Raw genomic sequence first — 17835 nt, forward strand, 5'->3', positions numbered from 1 at the left:
TGACATGACATGAAGTCACTTCAGGAGCTGGTAACCGCGTTTTATTATTTACCTGTTGTTTTCCAAACTGCTCCTTCTCCGCTGCAAGCTGCTTTTCCGTCTTGTTCTCACTTTTGTTCTTGGATTTGCTCATCTCGACAAGGCTGTCAAGCAAAATTGAATACACTTGTCTTTGAATGGAAACCACAAAAAGGAGTCTCTCGGAAGGCTTTTAATCCAGTGGACACTTGAGAAAAATCCAGGACAAACCGTTGTGAAACTATGTCATGATGAGCATTTCGTGGAAATGAAAAACCGTGGAAAAGAACTCCACTCAAATGTAGAAAATATATTGAAAAATATTTAGAAATACTAGTAAAATAATACAAATCTGCGCGTCGTTGGCTAGTTTAGGAAGGCAGTGAAACTGGTATGACGATACAAGGAAACCAGTGTGAACCCTGCAAGACTGGTTTCATGACAATCACAGACACGCACACTCACGCGCTTAACTCATTGGCTGCCATTGACGACGATAGCCGTCCAATCTATTTCATCTACCAGCAAATGATCCCGAGTGATTCTGACTGGAAGAGTTTTTTGGGGAGATTTTTTTTTAGCCAGAATGTGAGTGATTTTTTTACCAGATTATTCCACATATATAATAGAGACACACTCAATTCCCATTAGATTACTGCTGCACGTTTAATTAATTTTGGCCGTGACGGTGACCCAGGCGGGAACGCGAAGGAGGAATGTGGCTCAACAGGAAAGAGAAATCCCATTGGCCGCTTTTTTCCTGTTGGCGAAGGTGACAATGTCATGCATGGAGGCGGGTTTGTGTACAGAAGTGGAGAGAAAAGAACTACAAAATAATAATTTGTTTTACTCCAAATATGTCAACTGTATGTAACAGTTCCAAAAATATATATGTTATGTAATATTATTATTATTATTACAAATAATTAATATTATTTTATTTTAGGGCTGTCAAACGATTAAAATTTTGATTGAGTTAATTACAGCTTAAAAATTAATTAATTGTAATGAATCGCAATTAATCGCAATTCAAACCATCTATAAAATATGCCATATTTTTCTGTAAATTATTGTTGGAATGGAAAGATAAGACACAAGATGGATATATACATTCAACATACGGTACATAAGGACTGTATTTGTTTATTATAACAAATCAACAAGATGGCATTAACATTATTAACATTCTGTTAAAGCGATCCATGGATAGAAAGACTTGTAGTTCTTAAAAGAAAAATGTTAGTTCAAGTTATAGAAATTTTATATTAAAGCCCCTCTTAATGTTTTCGTTTTAATAAAATTTGTAAAATTTTCCATCAAAAAATAAACTAGTAACCCGCCATTTTTGATGTCAATAATTACTTACACAATGCTCATAGGTGCTGAAGCCTATAAAATCAGTCGCACCCAAGCGCCAGCAGAGGGCGGCAAAACTCCATAAAACACAACAAGTGAGTGTTTCACTGTACTGTCATTTAAATCTGTCTGAGCGGGGCATCTGCGTTAATTGTGTCAAATATTTTAACGTGGTTAATTTAAAAAATGAATTAACGCCCGTTAACGCGATAATTTTGACAGCCCTAATATTTATAAACTTTCGAACCCTTTCAGGGACAGTGATCACCAAAATGGACAGCTATTCAAAAGTTGTGTGTGTTCAATGTATTTATTCAGATTTAGCATTGGAGAATTTTTTTCCCCAAAGTATAATTAATATATATATATATTATTTATATATATTTTAATACATTTTTTAAGCACTTCAAATGTGGTAATTACGATAAGTTTTAAACATTTCACTGTCCCACCGAATTATTTTTAAACAAGAATAAAGCAAAAAAATGCTTGGCTTTATTAACTCATTTGCTCCCAAAAACGTATAAATACGTTCTATTTTTAATTGTTTCAGTGTCCCAAAGACGTTTTTATGTTTTTTACGTTTTTTTTTTTTTTCTTTTTTTCAAAAAAGAAATCTCTGATTCAATTGTGCTCCAAAGCACATAGCTGAAAATCCATTTTAAATCAATAAAATGGCCACTGGAGGGCAGTAGCGCATTTGGTGAGACCCACAACCCTATTCAACGGCTACGATGGCCAAGCCGCAAAGTCGGGGCGCTGGCAGAAGACAACCGAATGGATGCTAGGCGGCGGGCGTCCGCGCAGAACAACCGGTAGGACGCCCGGGATGCCAGGCGCTGGACGACCGAGCAGAACGACCGGGACCACTAGATGCCGTTGAGTCCGTGCTGCTCGCAAGCAGAGCTCGCAGAGACTAAAAAAAATTCAAAAAATTGTCAATTTGAGACAGGCAATGATGAGGGAAAAGTTTAACCGGCTGTCGCCGCCACAATAGCGTCATCTTTCAGTTAGTTATGTGTAAATAAATTGTTACTTTGCTATCAAAAGCTCTATTTGTCTTGTTGTTTCTGTTATTTTGTAAAAGGAAAACATTATTCAGATGTTTGGGATGTAACTAAAGCAAAAAAAAAAGCATTGTTAAAGTCTAAGTTATGTTTGAAATGTATGCTTTCACAAAAAGCTCAATTTCTCCGTTTTTTCATCAGAAATTGGAAAATTGCTCAAACTAAGCTAGTTTCTAATGCTGATTTCTTAAGAATGGAAAAAGATATGAACTTTTTTTTCTGCTGAAAGAAGAGAGTCTAATCTTTCTTTTGGTGGGCTCCATGTTTATATAGCAATAGAACAGAATTTTCTGTGGGCCTTGCAAAATCAGTCAAAATCCAGTAAAACGGAAAGCGAAGGGCCTTGCTCCGGTGAAAATGACTGGGAGTGAATGAGTTAAATGCTTCATTGAGTGAGTCCACTAAAATCCGCTCAGCTACTCACTTACACACAATGAGATGCCGCAGCAACTGTTTAAAAAGTTAAACGATGATTGACGCATAAGGCGCTTTGATTTTGACAGTGGACCGAATTTCAAACATTAAACGTCTGTCAATCATCGTTTACCTTAATAAGCAACTGCAGTGCACTCACTACATGAGGGAGGGAAAGAGGTAGGGAGAGTGAGACTATGCGATCGGCTCGGGACAGATCTTTTTTTTTTTTTTTTTAAATTGAAAACAATGTTTGAAGCGCAAAGTAGCGAGGGATCACTGTGGATGTCCAATCCAGAGGTGGAGCTTAGGGGCATGCGGCAGCACTCGGGCTGGGCCTCTAGGGGGCTCGATTTACGGGTTTAAAAGGGACGTGGTTGGTTGAGGGGAGGGTCAAACAGAAAGGTAAGCTGATGCGAGGAGACAACAGTTTTTTAGTATTATAATATACCCCGGCTGCACACGAACCTCTAAAGCAGTGGTTCTTAACCTTGCTAAAGATACCGAACGGCACTAGTTTCGCAGGTGCATTTCTTGAACCCTTCGAAATTTCATAATAAAGCCATTTTTTAAATTCAAAACCGAGCAAGCTAACATCTAAGTGAATTCCTGTTCAAATTTCTTCCAGATTTCAAATTTACTACAAATAATTTTGCCTTTTGCTGTTGATTTTCACTTTGGAAAACTCATTCACCATTTTATTGTTGCATCGTTGCATTACGTACTATTTTCATGGCGTAAAATGAGGCCAATGTTTTTTTTTGTTTTTTTCTTAATTATCCACGCAGTTCAAGTCTATAGGTCTGTTATACTTCCTCATACCAAGTGCCAGTCAACCTTCCACTGAGCAAACCGATGTCTCCTCCCATTAGATAGAGGGCTAGCAGTTGAAAGAAATGGAATAAAGCCTGGAAATTGAGGGCAACCCAGTCCAAAATCTGGTCGAAAACGCCACTTTGCCAAGATTTAGTCAGCATACAAAATGCGACTCTGTCTTTCTTAACCTTCACCAAACCCCTGAGGCTTACTCACCGAACCCCAATTAAGAACCAATGCTTTAGGGGGCTTTGTTTGCGGACGTAAAGGGGGCATGGTTGGGTGAGGGAAGGGTCAAACATAAAAGTTTTTGGTTCTAAAATACAGGTATTCCCCTGGTTACGAACGAGTTCCGTTCCTGCACTGGCAACGTAACCCGAATTTCCATGAAGTCGAAATAATCACTTTAAATACCGCTAAATACCCCCTAAATCTCAAAATAACTATCCAAAAACATGTAATGTTATGTACACTAAGGCACACCGTTGCTAACCGTCATATGCTATTGTTTAGCCACAACTAGATTCATTACTTATTCATTTTCATCCCTCACACAGGTGCTGGAAACAGAAATATCGTTTAATCATTCTGCAGACGACTGGAGGATCATGATTTTACAACACTGTGCGAGTGTGTGCTGGTCCTCATGGGAAATGCAGTCTTCCTTAAGGCAAAACACCACCGCTTTTGTCCACTTGGTTGCTAAAATTGACCAAAACTGAAACGTTACCTATAGTGTTGCTTTAAAGTTATGGAGGTAGATTTGTGTCTTTACTATTCAATCAAAAAAAAAGTTGCTTCAATCAAATAAAAAGTTGCTCAATCAAAATATATATTTTCAATCGAAGAAAAAGTCACTTCAATCAAAAAAATGTGTTTTGAATGCAAAAATAAATTTGAAACTCAAAAAAATATATTTGAAAACTATTTTTCTTTGATTTAATTTTTTTTAATTTTTTTTTTATTAAAGTCAATTTTTTTTTGATTGAAACAATATTTTTGATTGAAGTCATATAATTTTGCGTTTGGACCACATTTTGGCTAGGACATTTGTGTCTTTATTCAATCAAAAAATAAGTTGCTTCAAACAAAAACATCTATATTTTCAAAAGAAAAATCACTTCAATCAAAAATTTTTTAAAAATTCAATCGTAGATAAAAAGGTTTGAATGTGAAAAAATATTTGAGACTCAGAAATTTGCATTTGAACACTTTATTTTTCATTCAAACTGTTTTCTTTGATTGAAGCAATCCTTTTTGTGTTTGAGCCATATTAGGGTAGGACATTAGTGTCTAAAGTTGCTTTAACCAAAAAACTATTTTTAATCAAAGAAAAAAATCATTTGCAAAAATATATTTTTATTTACATACAAATATACTTTTTATTCGATTGAAGCAACTTTTTTTTGGATTAAATAATAAAGACACAAATCTACCTCCATATAAAGTTACTTAATTTTGAAAAACATTGAACACAAAGAGTAGACTAAAAAAGAAAATGTTACTTAAAAGTTAAAGTTAATTTTGAAAAAAAAAACATTGAATACAAAAAGTAGACTAAAAAATAAAATATTTAGAAGCATCATAATTTTTAGTTAAATTTATTTAAACCATGGACACTTTATTTATTAGATGAATATAATGCGAATTAAAGAAAACTAATTTAATCGTTTTTTTGTTGTTTTTTTTTCACCGGGAATATTTTTATTCCTCTCCAAAGCTCTAGAGGACGCTAACTCAAACGACCGCACTTCTATCCGACACTCACTCCCCACAAGTGAGACAAGCGCTGCTAGCGAAGCGTGCTCAAAGTACGCTAACTAAACTACGATATCACCTGTTAAAAAGAATTACTTTCTGAAGCGTCCGTCAATGCCAACGACGCCAATGTTGTTATCGAGAAGAAATCGCTTCTAAAGGATAACCTGCAGGGTGCGTAGCTTGATTGTTTCGCTTGAGTTTATGGCAGAGGAACTAGCCTGCTAAGCTAAGCAGAGGCTAACGGTGACAGCTGTGTGACTCAACACTAGGCTGGAGAAAATCATTACTTTCGAGTGGCCTTGTCTTTTAAAAGCCAAATTGCGATAGGAATAGTGCCTATGTAAATATTTATGATATTGCTCTTTTGTATAAATTTGTCAAATATGTGCAACTATTAAAAGCGCGTGTTAGCCAGCTGAAGCTTGTTCACATATTTAGCTGTGGATGCTACCTAGAAAACTAATGATAAACATTTTTCACACCATACAAAAAATGATTTTACTAAAACAAATATTGAAAAAATATGGATATATTTTTTCCACAAATGAAAAAAGTCTTTGGGAGACTGCTGAAATATCTGTATGTTATATCTATATTTTTATAAATCATGTCTACATTGTATTTTACACTGAACTTGTGTATTTTTCAGACAATTTGTGATGTCTACTACTGAGATGGAGTCTACAGAACATGAAACGATCGACCCGGATTCAAAGTACCCGTTGAAAGTTCTTTACTGTGGAGGTATGCTGACTTCTATAAAATGTCTGAGATTAAACTCAAGCATAAGTGTTGACAACTTGGATATCTGGTCACTATTATAAGTCTTGGGGGCCATTTACATGGTGACGCTGCGACACCATGACGCAATGATTGTGTTGCAGAATGGTGTCGCCTTTACACGTTGACGGCAAAAACGCCAACTTTTCATTCCGGCCTCCAAAGCTGAGCGATTCGATTGCGGGGATTGGTCCACAGTCATATGAATGTGCTCGTTCTGATGACGTCAGCTCTCGCACACGTCACTTTGGGCATGTGCAGTCGCTGTTAACAAACATTTAAAACCGCAAACATAGCGGAATGTCGCCTTTAATTTTACTGTTTTTTATTAAGTTTTTAATTTGAATATATTTTATGTTCACGTTATTTTGTGCCTTTTGAAGCAGAAGAAAAAAAACGGGTGGATGCCATTGCTTCGGCTGGGTAGGTATTTTACCGTCCAGGCTGAGGCTACGTCTACACTAGGACGTATAATGGCCTTAAACGAGTAATTAGTTAGATTATACGGCATATCGGCCACACTAGTATACCACTTGTCCGGATTGGTTGCTCCATGGATAATGTAGGCGGGTAATATTACCCTCGGGTTAATATGGAGTGCTGTTCCCGTACAACAGTCGGATACTAAGGAAGTGACATCATAGAGCGTGCCATCGCCACTTTTAGTGCGGCATGAAGGCATTGTAAAAAATGGAGGTGGGCGATCACGACTTGGCATTCTTGCTCCTCTTTTTTTTCTTTCCCACAGGCGGACTGGCTCGGCTTGATCGAGCTGTGATGAGCTGATCATGCATTCACACGTTTTTCTAGAACCTTCAAACATACGTTGCAATAATATGCTTCAATTCAATGCCCATTTGTGATCCTCCCATCGCGGATTAGTTCGTCTCCGATCCACTTCCAGGAAATATACAAAGCGCCACACCATATGTTTCTGTTATTTTCCAATTGATGAGAGCGTAACTGAGCATAGATTGTAACATCCCAAGTAACGATGTCAGGCATTCGTTGTTTTCTAAAGATTTATTTCAATCACAACTCGGCGACTGCTTATAGAAGACGAGCGTGCCCTCCCTTCAAATAGTCGGCAAAATACCCTGGAGAAAATTATCTGTCCAGTGTCGACGTAGCCTGAAGAGATTGTTGTCAAGGAAGTGCATTATTGGCTGTCGCCTTGTAAAACTGCACTGCCACTTACGGCCTGGCATAAATACGGTTCATCGTTTTCACGCGGAATTGCGACATCGTTTGAATGGAGACGGAACCATGTAACTGCAAACATGAGATGTGTCGTATAGGCCTGGTGCGATAACAAATTTTAGTATTGTCTCTTAAATATTGCCGATATGCCATATTTTTGTGTGTTTTTTTTTTTATTTAATTTGATTTTTTTTTAAACCAATTCGGCCACTAATGACTAATGGCAGTATCTCCTAATAAATCACCCATTCAAATACCATGAATTGTTATTCTTAAACTATATTAAAAAAAACACTAAATGTTTATCGAGTTATTTGAAAGCTAGCTAAATGCAGAATATGAAATGGGCGAGAATCTCAATCCCATTTTTGATCTCTACCAATTAGAACCCATCAAAAGTGTTTATTTGATCGAAAATGACGGTCATCTTGTCCTGCAAAGTGCACATTTTGGCAAATACGAAGCCAAATTATTTATTGCCAATCAGATTTTTCATAATGGGTGTCATTTTAAAGCTATTGTTAGTGTAGAATCTGAAGTCCGTGAGCTTAATTCCAGAAATCTTTACATGTTAAACATGAAATGCTTTTATTTTGAAATGTTCACTGGAAGTATGTTCGCGAAGCCACTAACCGTAAGCTACCAGGCACGCGCAAATGTACAGTGGGGCAAATAAGTATTTAGTCAACCACTCATTGTGCAAGTTCTCCCACTTGAAAATATTAGAGAGGCCTGTAATTGTCAACATGGTTAAACCTCAACCATGAGAGACAGAATTTGGAAAAAAAAAACATAAAATCACATTGTTTGATTTTTAAATAATTTTCAAATCATCGTGGAAAATAAGTATTTGGTCAATACCAAAAGTTCATCTCAATACTTTGTTATGTACCCTTTGTTGGCAATAACGGAGGCCAAACGTTTCCTGTAACTCTTCACAAGCTTTTCACACACTGTTGCTGGTATTTTGGCCCATTCCTCCATGCAGATCTTCTCTAGAGCAGTGATGTTTTGGGGCTGTCGTTGGGCAACACAGACTTTCAACTCCCTCCTCAACACGTGGCGTCAAAATGATAACAAGAACGGTGAGCAAAAATCCCAGAACCACACGGGGGGACCTAGTGAATGACCTACAGAGACCTGGGACCACAGTAACAAAGGCTACTATCAGTAAGACAATGCGCCGCCAGGGACTCAAATCCTGCACTGCCAGACGTGTCCCCCTCCTGAAGAAAGTACACGTCCAGGCCCGTTTGCAGTTCGCTAGAGAGCATTTGGATGATCCAGAAGAGGACTGGGAGAATGTGTTATGGTCAGATGAAACCAAAATAGAACTTTTTGGTAGAAACACAGGTTCTCTTGTTTGGAGGAAAAATGATACTGAATTGCACCATACCCACTGTGAAGCATGGGGGTGGAAACATCATCCTTTGGGGCTGTTTTTCTGCAAAGGGACCAGGACGACTGATCTGTGTAAAGGAAAGAATGAATGAGGCCATGTATTAGGAGATTTTGAGTGAAAATCTCCTGCCATCAGCAAGGGCATTGAAGATGAGATGTGGCTGGGTCTTTCAGCATGACAATGATCCCAAAGACACAGCCAGGGCAACAAAGGAGTGGCTTTGTAAGAAGCACTTCAAGGTCCTGGAGTGGCCTAGCCAGTCTCCAGGTCTCAACCCCATAGAAAATCTGCGGAGGAAGTTGAAAGTCCGTGTTGCTCAACGACAGCCCCAAAACATCACTGCTCTAGAGGAGATCTGCATGGAAGAATGGGCCAAAATACCAGCAACAGTGTGTGAAAAGCTTGTGAAGAGTTACAGAAAACGTTTGGCCTCCATTATTGCCAACAAACGGTACATAACAAAGTATTGAGATGAACTTTTGGTATTGACCAAATACTTATTTTCCACCATGATTTGCAAATAAATTCTTTAAAAATCAAACAATATGATTTTCTGCCCCCCCCCCCACACACACACACACACATTCTGTCTCTCATGGTTGAGGTTTACCCATGTTGTCAATTACATGACTCTCTAATATTTTCAAGCAGGAGAACTTTTAGTAACACAATTAGTGGTTGACTAAATACTTATTTGCCCCACTGTATATGTTTTAAATTTCATTGTAGTCTGTACAATGGCAATAAAGGCTTTCTATTTTATTCTACACGTACAATAAGAAAATGTCCCACATTGTGAACACATGGTGGAAACTGTCGCATTTTCATTTCGTCATCGTCATGAAAAGTTTGTTCTACAACAAAATATTTTTGTTATAGTCATCGATGATGAAAACAACAGTGCAAAAGACTTAGCCATTTTTTCCTCTCTCCCCTTTGTAGTGTGCTCGCTGCCTTCAGAGGTGAGTGCGACACGTGTTAGTATTGTGCGCTTCATATTTTGTATGTGACATAATTTATTGTAACCCGTGACATTGACAGTACTGCGAATACATGCCCGAGCCGGCCAAATGTCGGCAATGGTTGGAGAAGAACTTCCCGGATGTTTTTGCCCGGATGACTCTCGGTGAGTGTCAATACTTTGCTATTTTTTTTCTTCTTCTTGTTCTTTTGGTTGCAATGGTGTTTAACAGTTTTGGTTTGCGTCCTTCTGTCCAACTGGCCCGGCAGCAAATGCCCCCGAAAAGCATCCCGACACTGGAGATGCTCCCCCTGCTGGTGAGGAGGAGGAAAAGAAGAAACAGAAAAGAGGTTTGTTCAATTTTTTTAATATATATAGTTTTTAATACTAACAACAATAATAAAAACTCAACATAACAATAAGGCAATAATATTAACATTTTGTGTTGTATACAGTGGTACCTCTACATACAAATTTAATTCGTTCCAGGAACTGGTTTGTATGTCGAAATGGTCGTATGTCGAGCAGGATTTTCCCATTAGAATAAATTATAATTGGATGAATTTGTTCCACAGCCCAAAAGCCTATGCTAAATCCTTCATAAATACTACAGGTACACTTACAAATAGCAACTAGAAAATTGTTATTGCTTGAGAAATTACGAAAAATCAAAACACTTTCAAAACTAACTATTACAACTCCACTCTAATTAATCGAATCCTTGAAGCAGCCAAATTTAATTCAAAGCTTTTTTCTAATCGAAGTACTCGAGTTTAGGGCTGCAGCTATCGAATATTTTAGTAGTCGATTAATCGATGGACTAGTTAGTTCGAATAATCGCGTAATCGAATAAGGACCGAACGGTATAATTTTACAACAAAAAAAGAGGATCTATGTACAACAAAAGAACAATGGGCTAACTTACATAGAAATAGTCCGCTAGCTTAAATGCTTTAAAATGCTTAAGTTTTTTTTACAATGCTCTTAACAAATGGTTCAGACACATATTCCCACAAAAACTGCTAAATATACCTATAAACCAAATGATCTATGCATTAAAAAACATTAGCTCAAACAAAAACTTAGCTTACATTGGTCTTAACGGGGAGCGGTTGGATTCAACCATGTGAAAAGAGGCAGACCAGAGGGCAGTGTATCCACCCTAATCAATAAAACTAAATGCAAACACTTTCAAAATGAACCATTACAACAACACTTTAATTAAACGAATACTCGAAGCAACAAAATTTAATTCGAATATTTTTTTCTAATCGAATACTCGAGTTAATCGATTAATCGTTGCAGCACTACTCGACTTAAGCAATTAATCGTTGCAGCATTAGTTGAAATTAGTCTATCACTGTAAATGGCAGTGAATAAGTTAAAGAGAAGCCCATTTACATGTCACGGACTCCATTAAGCTCCCTTGTGTCCTTGTGTGTGTTCCTGTCTAGGTGGACGGGGTCAGATCAAACAGAAGAAGAAGACAGTGCCTCAGAAGGTGACGATAGCCAAAATCCCAAGAGCCAAGAAGAAATACGTGACGCGGGTGTGCGGGCTGGCAACCTTCGGTGGGTTCATTGCATGCCGACGTATGTATTTTTTTAATCTTACTCTGCGTGACGTGTCGACATTCGACAGACATCGAGCTGAAAGAGGCTCAGCGGTTCTTTGCTCAGAAGTTCTCCTGTGGCGCCTCCGTCACGGCCGAGGACGAGATCATCATTCAGGGAGATTTCACCGACGACATCATCGACGTCATTCAAGAGAAGTGGCCAGAGGTGAATTATCCCTGTTTTGTTTTTCGTCTTAGTTTTTTGGATGAAAATACTTATTCGTCTTAGTCATAATTTAGTCGTTTGGACAAAAATACTTATTTGTCTTAGTCATTTCAAAACCTTTACAGAATGTTCATCGGAAAATCTTGGAAGTTGTTACATTTATCATTATTAAATTATCCAGTGGGCCATCGAAATACATTTAGCCATAATATGTTAAGTCCACGACCGCGTAGATCTGTATCTCTATTTTGGAGTTGGACAACATCGGGATATTGGTTAGCTGTTAAAAAGTAATTATCGGATAACTCTACTTAGAATTTGTGTGTGTAAAACTATCTGCAGTCGGTTACGGGCATTAAATTAAAAGTGGCATTAAAAAGCATCAGTGACATTTTCTTTTATATATCCTGCTATACCCACATGGATGCCACGTTGTGTATGTTAAAAAAAAAAAGTTTTAGGACTACGCTCGCCTTGCTAAATGCTAATCCTTACATGAATCCAATGCTAATGCTACGAGTAGGGTTGCCAACTCTTGGGGGGGCTTCATTGTTAGACCCTCATTGTTAGAGCTGTCTGGCCCGATAAGTCACCCTTTAAATTTGTTGTCTATGTGAAAACCTTTTTTTTTAAATTAATAATTATAACATGATAATAATTTGACTCAAAGCTGAATTAATTTGGTAGAAATTTGTATGATGTAAGCACATGGAAAAACAATAATTATCAACGATGTAATTTTAATTCAAACTATACTAGAATGGAATTAACATCTGTCCTGTTAAATTTTGATTATAATAAAAATTAAAATAATTTAACCCTCAACGCTTTTATGAGATGTATAACAAAGGTTATTCTCACACTAACATTCATCCATCCATTAGCACCAGGTTTGCACTTTCGAAAGAGCATTAAATGCAAATACAAAATAAAACACCTTAGTGTTTCTTCAAACTCCATAGAATTGCACTTTCATTTCACAAGAGCAATAAATGCATTTTAAAATGAATTAAAACAGACGAGCGTAACCGGTAAAACAGGATAAAAAAAATAAATAAATGAGGATCTAAGGACAAAAACTGTTTTAAAGATTTTTAATTTTGTCAAGACACATTTCGAAACTAAAACATTTAACACAAAACATTTTGAATTTAAATGTCTAATTTAGGGCTGCAGCTATCGATTATTTTAGTAGTCGATTAATCGATGAGCTAGTTCGATTAATCGAGTAATCGGATAAGGAACATAAAAAATTAAAATACCTGAGCTGAGCCTCAAACGGTATTAAAAAAAAAAAAAAAAAAAAAAGAGGATTTATGTACAACAAAAGAACATTTGGCTAACTTACATAGCAAAAGGCCACTAGCTTAAATGCTATAAAATGCTAATGTTTTTTTTTTTATATATACACAATGCTCTTAAATGGTTCAGACACATATTCCCACAAAAAAACGGTTAAATATACCTATAAACTACTTTATGAATGCATTAAAAAACATTAGCTCAAACAAAAACTTAGCTTATGTTGGTCTTAATAAGGAGCAGCTGGATTTAGTCACGTGAAATGAGGCAGACTAGAGGGCAGTGTATCCACCCAAATCAATTAAACTAAATGCAAACACTTTCAAAACAAACCATTACAATACCACTTTAATTAAACGAATACTCGAAGCAGCAAAATTGAATTCGAATATTTTTTTCTAATCGAATACTCGAGTTAATCGATTAATCGTTGCAGCACTAGTCTAATTATTCGAATTGATATGTAAATTTAGTCGATCAAATTAATAGAGGAGTTCCAAAAAAATCGCTTATTACATGCATCGTGATTCGACACATGACGATTCAATTACGATTCATAAAGGTTCAAAAACGATGTTTTTCCCTCATAACTTTATGGCAGCCGCTAGTAGCAGAACGAAATTCAAGACACGTCTGCCGCCGGGCACCGTCATCAAGCGCGCACATTATGATGGATGCTGCTGGTTACAGAGACAGAGACTTACTCCTTTTTAAAAGACTGGAACATAAATTTGTTTATGAGAGAGGCAGGGACAGAAGCGCAACCCGGTGGTCGCGCTTATGTGCGCAAGTTATTTTTTTAGAGCAAGAGGGGAAGAGAGATTGTTTGTTGCTCCTTGTCATTTAGATGTCCAGCAGTAGTTTTAAGGCATTTCAATTGAAAAATGTCCTGAGTGTGTTGCTAAGACCCGTGTGCATCTAAGAGGTGAGTACACGAACCTTCTTGTACTGTTTAGCCTTTATTGTTGTTGTTTTTGAGATGTTAATAGTTAGCGCTGAGCGCTAAGCTAATTAGCCAAATCGCTAACGTGTATTTCATATGCAGAACGTGTAAAACCACGATTAAGTACAGCGGTAACACTACAAACATGCGAAATAGAGTTCTGTGAAAACAAAGTATAATGGTTAAAATAAGTCTTATTTCTAAAGACACTTTGTTTCCAGAAAATGTGGAATTCATTCCACCTGTGTAAATGTTATTGTATTGTTGAGAAAAATAAGTACTCCCTTTAAAATGGTTAATGTTTTTGCACTTCCTTGTAAAAAACAAATGAAAAAGCAGCTTAAGGGCAGCTTTTTGTTGTATGGGCATGTTACCATCGTTCCTGTTGAATCATTAGGATATTTTAAATAAATAATGGACATAATTTGTTTTGCTACTGCATTAAGTAGTAATGTAAGATGCATCGATAATCACGATGATCGCAATAACCGCGATCGTCAATACCGTGATCATCGTTTAATAATCGGATCGTAGCACCCTGAATTGTAATCGAATCGAATCGTGGGGTACCTAAGATGGCACACCCCTACAAATTAACCTAACTTGCTTAGCAAAAGTCCACAAGATGAAATGGTATAAAATGCTCAGGTTTTAAAAGTATATATATATATATATATTAAGGTTGTTCCGATCATGTTTTTTTTTTTTGCTCCCGATTACATAGCATAGCAAAAGTCCGCAAGCTGAAATGGTATAAAGTGCTCAGGTTCTAAAAGTATATATATATATATATATATATATATATATATATATATATATATATTAGGGTTGTTCCGATCATGATCCCGATCGTTTTAGTTTGAGTATCTGGCGATCCCGATATTTCCCGATCCGATTGCTTTTTTTTTTTGCTCCCGATTCAATTCCAATCATTCCCGATAATTTTTCCTGATCATATACATTTTGGCAATGCATTAAGAAAAAAATGGATAAAATTCGGACGAATATATACATTCAACATAACAGTACATAAGTACTGTATTTGTGTATTATGACAATAAATCCTCAAGATGGCATTTACATTATTAACATTCTTTGTGTGAGAGGGCTCCACGGATAAAGACTTGTAATTCTTAAAGAAATCTGACTTTGTATATTGTGACTAAATATTGCCATCTAGTGTATTTGTTGAGCTTTCAGTAAATGATACTGTAGCCATGCCCAAATGCATGATGGGAAGTGGAACCATGACTGTGCGTAGTGCTACCAATTGATATATCTTCTCTGCCTTGAGAAATAACATAGGGTGTTAAGAAAAAGATCAATTACTACCCTGCTTCTCCACATTACTTCCCACGATATTTCTAATCGTAGGGAGAGGGATTGTAAGGCTTTAGCCAATTAAAAACAGGCTCCAAAGGCTGCCAAAATTCACTCTACTTATTTTACGCTGCCTTTTAGCTCTCTATACAGGTAAAACGGCGCCATTACAGATTGAGCGCGACAATGCGTGAGTGGTCGTGCAGCGCATGCATTAATTGCGTAAAATATTTTAACGTGATACATTTTTTAAAAAATTAATTACTGCCGTTATTGGGATAAACTTGATAACCCTACCTTAAGCCTAAACTAAAGACTCTGGATGAGTGTAACATGTCTGTAACGTTAAATACAATTAGAGAACGATTTAATTAAAATATATATATATTAAAAAAATGCATGTCCGATATTTTTTTGCCGATTCCGATACTTTGAAAATGACGTGATTGGACCCGATCGATCGGCATCATCTCTAATAAATATATATATATATATATATATATATATATATTTTTTTTTTACAATTCTCTTGAATTGTTCCCGCCAAAAATTGTTAAGTATACCTCTAAAATAAATTACGAATGCATAAAAAAACATATTAGCTCAAGCAAGACTTAAGTCTTATGTTGTCCTCAACAGGGAGCAGCCGCTCTTCAGCGAGACAAGTTATGTCATATTCACAGTTGCCGCCAGAGGGCACTGTATCCTCCCAAATCAATTAAAATAAGTACTTTACAACACTTTCAAAACAAACCATTGCAACGCCATTGATTAAATTAATTAATTGAGGCAGCAAAATTGAATTCGAAGCTTTTTTCTAATCAAATCAATTGATTTCATCGATTAATCGTTGCAGCACTAGTGGAAATACAAATGAAATTGACAGAACACAAAATATAACACAATTAGTGAAAATAAAGTACCGTACACAGAGAAGAACAAGTTAACAAACGACTATCATTTTGAACATGCTTTTTACTTTCACGCTTCACTCAACGCTCTCGAAACTCAATTGTTTTCCGTTTTCATCGTAGCAGGTGACAGTACCTCGACCAATGAGAAAGGGTTTTCATGTGCATTCTTGTAAATCACCACACCAGTATTCATTCATTCAACAAAGAAGACTATTTTCAAGTTTCATGATAATACGGGACAAAGCGCTTCCTTTGAAAGCTCAATACTTTCGTTTCTTAATACGGGATTATTCCGTTTTTCAAGGGACGGTGGACAGCACTAGCTACGAGTTACGTTTAAGCCCATTTCACACTAGCGGCAGCGGGTGTTAAACGAAACCAACAATGCTTATGTCTAAATATAAATTAGACATAGAGAGCAGCAGTTCACTGCCAGTGCTAAAATCTTACGAAACTTTCTCGTGCATTTCAGGTGGATGACGACAGCATCGACGATCTGGGCGAGGTGAAAAAGTGAAGACCAAAATGTGCACTTTTGCGGGAAAATGGACGTGACCTGAAACGACATCTCGGCCAAATGTACACCTTGATATCATTTTCTACCTATTTTATTTACTGTACATAAAACAGCGCCTGGCCGCTCACTTGAACATTGTTTTTAATTTCTTATGAATTTCTAGCCAAAGGTTTGGTCTCACGTCATCCCACCCCGTCACCCTGTTGTTCCGTCAAGCGAAAGCGTCGGCTCAGAGATTTCATTTTTTTTCTTTCCCCTTGCTGGAAAACATTAAAAACATTTCTTTTCAAGTTTGCTTATCTGTTTTAACCTGGACACAATAGGGGAAAACAACTTCCGTATTTTCAGCACTACAAGGCGCATCGGAGTATAAGGCGCACCTTAGATGAATGGCTTATTTTAAAACTGTTTTCATATACAGTATAGGGCGCACCGCATTATAAGGCGCAGTAGTAGTAGTCGTGGTTGGGGTTGTGTTATACCTCCACTAGATGGTGCTGCGCGAAAGGGAATGTCATCCTATGATTAAACAATATTGATCCATATGTAAGGAAGCTTAAAACCTTAAAGTGAGTTTAAAAATTCAACTCAATTATAGCAACTGAGACGAAATCTCAATCGTTGCCGATAGGCGGAGATTGAGGGTGGCTTCCCCCGATGGCTGAAAAATGTCATTGCATGTAATTGACTTTCCTATCAATGAATTTAAAGGGGAAGTTAAAAAAAATTGACATCAGTTTAATCTTCGAGTTGGTGTTTAGTCAGTAGAGTTGATTTTAACAAATTCCGTGCAGTTTGTTACTTGTTACTATCAGGGCTCCGGAGTGGCTAAGCTAGTGCAAGTCAATGGTGTCTGCTTAGCATACAAATAAAAAAACATGAGAATCACCGATGACCCATGCAATAAATCATGTTGGCTATGTTTTCAGGATGGAGTTACTAAAATTTGCCATTGCATGTCAATAATTTTAGTATGGACAGCAACATTTGTAATCCAGCAGCTCTGCAGGGAACAGGCTGTCTAGCAGGGCGGAGTGATATCACATATTTTTCACCGCTGATTTTTTTTTTGTTGGAACGAAAAGGACTCCCCAGCAGACTGAGCACAAGTGGCCGAAGCACTCCTCTCTGTTGAGGTCGCATTACGCATATAAAAAAACAAAACAATTCCTGCAGAATGAAATAAATTACAGCAATTTGGTGTGACATTGTTTTGGTCACATGGGTATTTCGAACAATGATTTCAATTTATTTGACTATGTTAGATCTGTTAATATCGTTTT

General features: G+C 37.0%; 2 protein-coding genes across 5 annotated transcripts in view; one reads left to right on the forward strand and one right to left on the reverse strand.

Annotated features, from left to right (window-relative positions):
- The window catches only part of LOC130905336 (huntingtin-interacting protein 1-related protein-like), a 43937-nt gene extending 43511 nt beyond the window's left edge, over window positions 1-426 (reverse strand). The window contains exon 1 of the mRNA XM_057818628.1: window positions 53-426. Within this exon, the coding sequence (XP_057674611.1) occupies window positions 53-133 (81 nt within the window). The 5' untranslated portion in view covers window positions 134-426. The remainder of the gene's footprint in view (window positions 1-52) is intronic.
- denr (density-regulated protein) lies at window positions 12-16987 on the forward strand. 4 transcript variants are annotated; one of them, XR_009061085.1, is made up of 9 exons: window positions 5423-5603; window positions 6082-6176; window positions 9757-9776; window positions 9856-9939; window positions 10035-10125; window positions 11230-11346; window positions 11417-11556; window positions 16508-16614; window positions 16716-16943. XR_009061085.1 is itself a non-coding variant. In XM_057818637.1 (8 exons), the coding sequence occupies exons 2-8, from the start codon at window positions 6092-6094 to the stop codon at window positions 16550-16552; spliced, it is 582 nt and encodes a 193-aa protein (XP_057674620.1). In that variant the 5' UTR covers window positions 12-30; window positions 6082-6091; the 3' UTR covers window positions 16553-16962. The 4 variants fall into 4 exon arrangements, 3 of the variants coding, with proteins under 3 accessions (XP_057674620.1, XP_057674621.1, XP_057674619.1); XM_057818637.1 differs by lacking the exon at window positions 5423-5603 and adding an exon at window positions 12-30 and having other exon boundaries at window positions 16508-16962; XM_057818638.1 differs by having other exon boundaries at window positions 9856-9940; window positions 10045-10125; window positions 16508-16987.
- The last annotated feature ends 848 nt before the right edge of the window (window positions 16988-17835 follow it).

The sequence above is a fragment of the Corythoichthys intestinalis genome, chromosome 17, assembly GCF_030265065.1.
Source record: "Corythoichthys intestinalis isolate RoL2023-P3 chromosome 17, ASM3026506v1, whole genome shotgun sequence".
NCBI lineage: Eukaryota > Metazoa > Chordata > Actinopteri > Syngnathiformes > Syngnathidae > Corythoichthys > Corythoichthys intestinalis.

Bases quoted from the DNA above. Each gene is read 5' to 3' on its own strand.
- denr (XM_057818637.1), top strand. From the start codon at position 6,092: ATGTCTACTACTGAGATGGAGTCTACAGAACATGAAACGATCGACCCG. The intron at 10,126-11,229 runs GTTTGTTCAATT...GTTCCTGTCTAG, and splicing joins AAAGAAGAAACAGAAAAGAG to GTGGACGGGGTCAGATCAAA. The intron at 11,557-16,507 runs GTGAATTATCCC...CGTGCATTTCAG, and splicing joins TTCAAGAGAAGTGGCCAGAG to GTGGATGACGACAGCATCGA.